This window comes from Propithecus coquereli, unplaced genomic scaffold (assembly GCF_000956105.1).
Source record: "Propithecus coquereli isolate 6110/MARCELLA unplaced genomic scaffold, Pcoq_1.0 Scaffold766, whole genome shotgun sequence".
Classification (NCBI taxonomy): domain Eukaryota; kingdom Metazoa; phylum Chordata; class Mammalia; order Primates; family Indriidae; genus Propithecus; species Propithecus coquereli.
In genome coordinates this window covers 299,384-307,573 of record NW_012153796.1, presented here as the reverse complement: position 1 = coordinate 307,573, position 8,190 = coordinate 299,384, and the positions used below count along the sequence as shown (strand labels likewise).

The following is an 8,190-nucleotide window of genomic DNA, read 5'->3' as shown; positions in this document are numbered from 1 at the left end:
CCTTCTCATTTCCTTCCCGGAAAGGTTTGATTTTCAAGTGAAGCTGTTCATTGCTGATTCTTTGCCCTATCTTTAAAGTCTTAAGATAAGAATAAATTTCTAAAAACAATTTGGGAGCCGAAGATATGTCCCTTGTAGCTTCCCACATTTGTAGTGTCCCTGTTTGCTTGACTATAAACAACACAGAAAACACACTATAATGTATTTGAAAATAGTTGCGTGTTGGAAAGCAGCAGAAGGCTCTCCTGACACCCCAGAGTCTCATCATGCCTTAGTTTCTTAACAGCAAGCTCCAGAAAAATCTCCTCTAGCTTTGGGGATGAGCATGTGGGGCAGGAGTCATCTAGGAGCTCAGGTTGGGTGCTGTCCATTCTGTGTGATGGGTTGGATCTTCTCTAGAGAGACGTCAGTGTCATAGTCCAATATGACTGATAGGGCTGGGGACAGCTTCTCCAGGGGTTTGGCTATTCCACCTGCTTCCTCCTTTTTAAGGTCCTCGGAGGAGCCCACGGCATGTGGGATCAGGTAAACCAGATTGCACTCCTTGGAGATGGAGCCTCGTGGCTCATGATGGCTGGAAAACACTACGGCCCCGTTGTTATTGATGCTAACTGTCTCTATGGCATTATTAGTTGCAGGGCAAAGTCTGTAGCATCCTAAGAGGGTTGAAAATGCCTTCCGAAAATCAGCATTAAAGGCATAAATGATGGGGTTCAAGGAGGAATTGGCCCACCCAAACCACACAAACACGTCAAAGGTGATAGAATCGATGCAGAAGGGCTGGGTCTCCCCGGACCCACAGAAGGGCAAAATGCAGTTCAAGATGAAGAAAGGCAGCCAACAGCACACAAACACCCCCATGATCACCGACAGTGTCTTCAGAACTTTGGTCTCTCTTTTGAAGGACATCTTAAAAGAACTTTCAGGTTGAGAACACTCAACAGGTTTCCCATTACCTGTGGTGGTCTGGCAATTCTTGGCATGGACTGCTGCCCTCTCCAAGGCAGAGATGCGCCGTATTTGTTTCTGGGCGATCCTGTAGATCCTGGTGTAGGTGACAAGCATGATGGCCACAGGGATGTAAAAGCTTATTACGGAGGATGAAATGGCATATGTCCTGCTCAGGCTGGAATCACAGTTGTCTATGGTCTCACCCAGGGATGTGGCATTCCCATCAGAGGGACTGGTGGGTTTTGCCTTGTGCCAGCTGAGCTGCACTGGGATGAAGGAGATGAGGACAGACAAGGTCCATGCCACACTGATCAGGATGAAGGCTGCCTTGGGGGTCATCTTCCTCTCATACCGGAAGGGGCTAGAGATAGCCCAATACCTGTCCACACTGATCACACAGAGATTGAGGATGGATGCAGTGGAGCACATGATGTCAAAGGCCACCCAGATGTTACAGAAGGACCCAAAGGGCCAGAAGCCAGCAATCTCAGCCACCGCTTTCCAGGGCATGACCAAGACAGCCACTAAGAGATCCGACACAGCCAAGGATATAACAAAGAAGTTGGTCACCTTAGAACGCAGGTGTCGGAACCTAATGACAGCAGCACAGACCAGTGTGTTCCCCAGGAGAGTGGACAGGATGAGCAGCGACAGGAAACAGGCAGTGAGGATGCGGAAGGAGAAGTCCCTCTGCACCACCAGCCCGGCCCGGTCCATGGTGGAGGTGTTCAGAGTCCTCATCTTCCCGAGGGAAAACACATGCGGGGCTCTGACACTCTCAGGTTCAAAGCAGGGATCAGGAGTCAGCCAGACTTCCAGGAGTTCTCTCTCACCAGGCAGCCCCTTGCCCGGCCAGACTGCTCCCCTGGGTGCAGGACCTCACCAGCATTCCGTGAGAGGACCGCAGGAATTGCGTGGCGGGAGCCTCCTGTGGGTAGTCTAAGTCAGTCCCGAGGACGGTCCCTCTTGCTTTCTGCAACTGTTTTCTGACCCCCTTGCTCCAGGTCACTGTCACGGGCACCAGCTGGCCCCTGAATTCCCCAAGGAAAATATTGGCTTTTTAGCATGTTCTAAGCCATCAATCCAGAGCCTCCCAGGCCTCTGCCCTGCTAGTCAATTGCAATCACATTTCTGGGCTGTTGCTTCCCTGATGGTGACAGGGAATTCTCCCCTCTTCAGACGCAGCTGAAAATACATGTCTCGCTCCTCCAAGCCCCTGGCTCCTCAGCAGCTCTCCAAACGCCCTAAAAAGCAAAGGGAAAGCACAGGGTCGTTCGCCTAGACTCGAGCAGATCGCATCTTTACTCACATCAAGCCCAACCCAGTAATTTTCTGGACAAGCCTGTCCGGGCCACCTACCTTGCCTCGGGGTTGTCTCTCTCACAGCCCTGGGAGCTCAGAATTCGGACTTCGCCCGTGCACACGCTCAGGAGGCGCGCCTCAGGCCAGCCAGCCGCGCCGCAGGGGTTCGGCTCGCGATGCGCAAAAAGCGCTCGGGCGGATTTGGGGAAAGGATCCCCAGCCAGGCCCCCACAGAGGCGGCGCTGCCCCGCTGCCTCCAACTGCTAGAGATTGTCCAAAGCGGCGACCCCGGCAAAGCACGCCCGGACGCTGGGAGCTTTCTAGGGAGAGATCACTCCCAGGACCAGTCGCTCGGGTAGCCTATTTTCTTTGCTTCCTTTCTCCAGGAGCCAAGTGCCTGGGCACCCCGCGGGTGGCCTTCGGCCCTCAGGGCAGAGCCCCCACCTCCCCACAGCGCGGCCCGCTACCTCTCAGCAGCCTGTGGGAGCGCGAGGCAGAGAGCAGAGCTGGCACCGGCGGGCGCTCGGCCGGCCGGGTTCCCGCGGGGCACGGCGCACCCCGCCCTCGTGTCCCCTCCCCTGCCCTGGGGGCGGGCCTCGCCTCACAAGCAGAGTTGCGGGCGCCAGCCGCACGTGGTTCCCCCGGATGCTGCTGCGGGCGAAGGGGGTGGGGAACTCCCGGCGAGCGCCTGCCCTCGCTGGTTACCTCGCCGACCCCCAACCCTGGACAGCATGCGCAGGGCCCGCGAGGCGACCCCGACGGTGGGACCTCAAGTAAGCCCGAGTCGCCCCGTAAGCAAGCTCGCCCCGACATCCAGCGCCTCTTCGGGTAAACCCCCAGCGCGACCCAAAGCCCTAAACGAGAGGGGGCCTTCCCCACTCTCACACAGCAGCCACTAGAACAGCTGGCCGGCGTCCGACCCGCGCTGTCTCCGAGTACCCCCAGCTGGGCTGCGACGTGCCCCGCGGGCGCCCGTACTCACCGCTCGCGGGCGGGGCGCTGCGCACCGGTGCTCTGGGCAGTGCGCGCCGCTGCGCCCGGGGCCCTCACTTCGCGCTCCGCCCGAGTGGCCCGCGCGTCCCGGGCCGCGGTCACCCGGGACTGCAGCCCGTGCCCCTCGCCGGGCGAGCGCCCCAGCTCCAGCGCCGCGCTCCGTGGGCCCGGGGCGCCCTCTGCCGGCGGCCGCGGCTTCCCGCGCGGGCTGCGCCTCGCAGGCGCCGACCTCACTCGCAGCAGCAGCTCCGGTAGCCACCAGGGACCCGCGCCCGGACTCGCTCCTCCCTGTCCATGACCGCCAGAGCCTGGGAAAGGGGAGACAGACGCTTCCTCACTCAGGACTCCTCTGCTTGAAATACCCCGAAAAACTGACGAGGGTGAAAAATTCCTCTGGCTGGCATTGCATTCATTGAACCAGTGTTTCCTCCTGTGTGCCCACTGCGCGCCAAGCACTGGGGCCACGGGGTAAGCAAGGTGCAAGCCTTACTCTCAAAGGGAACAGAGAGGCCTGGAACTTGTTGAGCAGCCTCTGTGTCCCAGGCGTACGCCTGGCGTCCTTCACCCCCTTAGAACAATCCTCGCTCGCAGGCCGGCTCATCTCCACTTCGCCGTGTGGAATAACAGGCTCAGCAAGGTGGGGGACCTGCGCAAAGTCACACGGCTAATGAGAGTGCTGGCTGGCTGCCCGACCCCCGCCCAACTTACCGCCTCCAGCTCTGGAGCCCACAAACAAAATAACTACTTATCGAGCTAAATTACAGGCAAGAGCCCGCTGGAGTCAGGAGGGCTTGGTGAAGGATCCCCCCAGCTTCTGCCGGTTGCTCCAGGGCCGGGCAATGCCTCGCGGCTCAGACTTTGTACTAATTGTCCTTAAATGAAGACATCACCTGCCTTCCTGTGCCTTAGAAAGGTGGGAAGAGAATAAGCACAGGGCTCCGAAGTCACACTGCCTGGTTTCCTGTCCCCACCCTACCACTGTGGGCTGCATGTGCCCTCTCTCCTCTCTGAGCTTGGTTTCTTCCTCTGCGGAACGGTGATGACCCTAACAGGATTGTCGTAAGTACTAAATGCAAAGGTGTTTGCAGGGGACTGGCACCAAACCTGGGAGCTAGTCAGCCCTCCAAAGCAGGAACCCCCGGGGGCTCATTTAAAGGCCAGTAGGCTAATCTCCATGCACCACATCAGGAGCAGGAATTTGCTCTGTAAAAACCCCGAACCTACATAATAATTCCATCTAATTGGAGTACAAGCTGCACCTTGGTTTTAGATGCAAGGACCACATTACTGGCACAGACCTTCCTGCGCCTGTGCTCACAGCTCTCTCCTCCCACCCGTGGCCTCCCTGCCACACACAATGTCTCACAGACTGATGGTCAGAGACACGATTTTTGCTGCACACATGTCCCAAGAGCCATATTCCTTAAGCCATGCTTAATGTAACACTTCCAGGTCATTTTCCTCAAGGCAGTCATTCTCCCAGCTTCTTGACTTTGTTTCATCTTTCTTTCTTTCCCTTTATGCTAATAAACACAAATTAAAAGATATGTTTCTGGTTTAAGACAATCATGTGAGGCTGAATGTTTTAACTCCTTACATTCTAACCGTCCCTATCTGCCATTTTCCACTGCAATTACCCAGAGATAAACAAGGTAGGGAAATCGGGCAATAACCTTGGAAAGCAGGAAACGGTGGGATCCTTTTCCTCCCTTCCTCCCTTGGGATAGCCCATATTGGGGGAAAACTACCTCTCGGTCACTAGAGGAAGAAACCCCAAAAGAACACACTAACCCCCCACCCCAAGATCGAGGTAGCAGGGACTGGAGGTGAGGATGAGGCCAATTTGAGGGTAAAATTTCTGTCCAATGACTGCCTTTGAGAAGTGCCCCCAGTTCCTACAGCCAGCAATGCCCAGGGCTCTTGAAATTAAAACAAGGTGACAACCACACCACAAAACCTGGGTCTCGGGTGGCATCACACCCAAGGAAACACCAGTTCAACAGTCAAAAAATATTTGATATAAAATTTAAATATTAACCAAAACCTTGTTGCAAGGAAATGTCATTCATAACAAATTTCTTCGTGTCCTCATTTCACTCAAGCTCAGCAGCTGCTCAGAAAAAAAAAAAAAAAAACTTACTTTGCTTGAGAAATCCCCCCAATTTTTTCAAATTAGCCCATACTGACCTTTGTTGTTTTTTTCAACTCACTCACCTGATAGATCTAAGTGATCATATCAACATATAACACTTTCGTAGTGGTCAAGAGGTTTTTCTCACCCATAAGTAAATTTCTGCCATTTTCAATGTCAGAACATTGGATTTCCTCCTTACCCACATGTGCCTTGAAGGTCTCTGTCAAAGCTCATGTCGAACTGAATTGCGACTGTCATGGTAGTATGAGGTGGGACCTTTGAGCGGTCATTAGGCCAGAGGGCTCTGCCCTCAGGAATGGATTAATGCCGTTATCTTGTGAGTGGGTTACTTATTGCTGGAACAGGCTCCTGATAAAAGAATAAGTTACATTTCCTTACCCCACCCCCTCTTTCCTCTGTTTCCTGCCCTGTCACGGCAACAAGAAGACCCTCACCAGATACAGCCCATCGTCTCTGACTTCCCAGCCTCTAGAACCATGAACCAAATCGACTTCTATTCTTTTTAGTTTACTCAGTCTGTGGCATTTTGTTATAGCAGCAGAAAACAGACGAAGACGCCACAGAATGCAAAAAAGGCCCAGCAACCAAAACAGCAAAGAGAAAATCCTCCTGAACAGGTGGAGAAAGAGAGACGAACCTGTGACTAACCTGTGAATAAGGAGGTAATTTTGTTTCCTATCACCAGGGAAACAAGAGAGTTGGGCCAATTTCTCCATGATTCTGTAACTCTAAGACAGACAGCCGAGACCGCTGCTAACAGACTTAGGCCACTGGCTTGTGGACATCCTTTGCTGAGGAAACAGGAAAGAGTACAATGTAGCTCAAACCTAGGGGTTTCACTTGGCACAGAGTGTGAATTTCAGAGGCACTTAGAGTTTGGCTGGAGACTTGGAGTGTTTCTGATTTTTCTGTCTTGAAGCTAAGGTGAAACAAAGCCTTTGGTTTTGTTCTATAAAAATCTCCCCCACAAACAGCAAGAACACTAATATAAATGCAAGCAGGTATTCGCATTAGATCTTGCTGGCAATGTAAACCCAAACACAAAAGCACCTTTGTTTCCCAAATTGGTATGTCTTTTAAACTCTACTGTGATTTATGCACTGCAAGGAGGGGGAGTTTAAAATGATGCTTTTCAACAAATTTTTATTTGGAGTATGTAAAAGGCAATGAATACAGAAGGCATGCCATCTAAGGGGGAGCTTAATCTCATAAAAGAATAAATAAAACAACTAAACTGTCAGGTATATCAAACGATATATTTAAGAGGCTTTAGGATTATTAAAGCTGATTTTAAAAGAGATAAAGCTTGGCTGACCTTGACTAAGTAATTAGAATGCTTGTTTCAAGCAACAAATATAACTTCTCTGAAATTCCTAATCCCATGTCATATTTACCTCTCCTACAGTTATTATACAGTTCAAAAAATCAATACTTTAAAATTTAAAAATCAACACATATTCCTTTTGGTAGGGGTTAGAAGTATCACATGCATATTGTGATTTCTATTGTTGCATCTCTTCTTCCCTTTTTTTCTTTTCCTCTTTTTCTGCCTTTTATAGGCTTAACCAAATAGCTTTTATAATTCCATTTTATCTCCATTACTGGTTTATTTTCTATAATTATTTGTTATTTTCATGGTTGCTTTAGAGTTTGTATCATACTATATATATGTGCATGTGGGTATACATATTTTTCACAGTCTATCTTCAAGTGATATTATACCATTCCATGTATAGTTAATAAAATTGCAATAGCATCCGTCCATGTCTTCTTAAAAAGTCAATTACCTTTTAAAGAACTTTAAGTAGTAACGAGTAAATATGTATTTGCCATGTGCCCCTTCTGATGCTCTTCCTTCTTTTACATAGATCCATGTTTCCATCTGGAATCATCTTCCTGCTAGAAGGGCCACCTTTAACGTTTCTTGTAGTGCGGCTCCACTGGTGGCTGATTCTTTCCGCTTTTGTATCTCTAAAAAAGTCTTCATTTTGCCTTCATTGATTAACAGATTTTTCCTTTGAATATTTTCAGATCTTGGCCTACTATCTTCTTTTTACGTTGTTTCCAGTGAGTTATCTGCTATTATCCTTATCTTGTCCCTCTGTACATAGCATGTCTTTTTTCCCCCTCTGGCTGCTGTTAAGATTTTTTCCTTTATCACTGGTTTCGAGTAATTTAATGAAGATCTACCTTAGGTTAGTTTTCTTCAAACCTTTAGTGTGCTTGGAATTTATTGTATTTTTTGGATCTGTAGTCTTACATTTTTTGTCAAATATGGAAAATTTTGGCCATTGTTCCTTCAAATATTTTTTCTCTTTTTCCCTTCCTTCTCTCCTGCGGATGCTCTAATTACGGAATGTACTAGACTGTTGTGGTCGGCCTCCAGCTCGAGGATGTTCATTCTCTTCTCTCGACTCTCTTCTCTCTCTGTGTTTTATTTTGGGTAGTTTCCATGGCTATGTCTTTAACTAATATTTTTCTTCTGCAATGTCTAACTTGTTAATCCCATTCAGCGTTAATCCCATTTATGTTACATTTTGTAATTTTCTTCTCCAAAAGTTTATTTTCTGTCCTTTTACATCACCCATGTATGTGTCCACTTAACTTTCTGAATACATGAAATATAGTTGTAACTTTTAATGTCCTTCTTTGCTAATTCTAACCTTTCTGTCACTTCAGTTGATTTTTCTCATTATGAGTTGTATTTGTCTAATTCTTTTCATGCCTGTGAATTTTTTATTGGATGCCACACATTATAAATTTTATTTCCCTGGGTTCTAGTTTTTTTT

General features: G+C 49.3%; 1 protein-coding gene across 1 annotated transcript; it reads right to left on the bottom strand.

Annotated features, from left to right (window-relative positions):
- Nucleotides 1–6: 6 nt before the first annotated feature.
- Nucleotides 7–2,137, bottom strand: DRD1 (dopamine receptor D1). The gene has a single exon (XM_012662457.1). It carries the CDS (start codon nt 1,690–1,692, stop codon nt 352–354), a length of 1,341 nt encoding a protein of 446 aa, XP_012517911.1. The 5' UTR covers nt 1,693–2,137; the 3' UTR covers nt 7–351.
- Nucleotides 2,138–8,190: the final 6,053 nt, after the last annotated feature.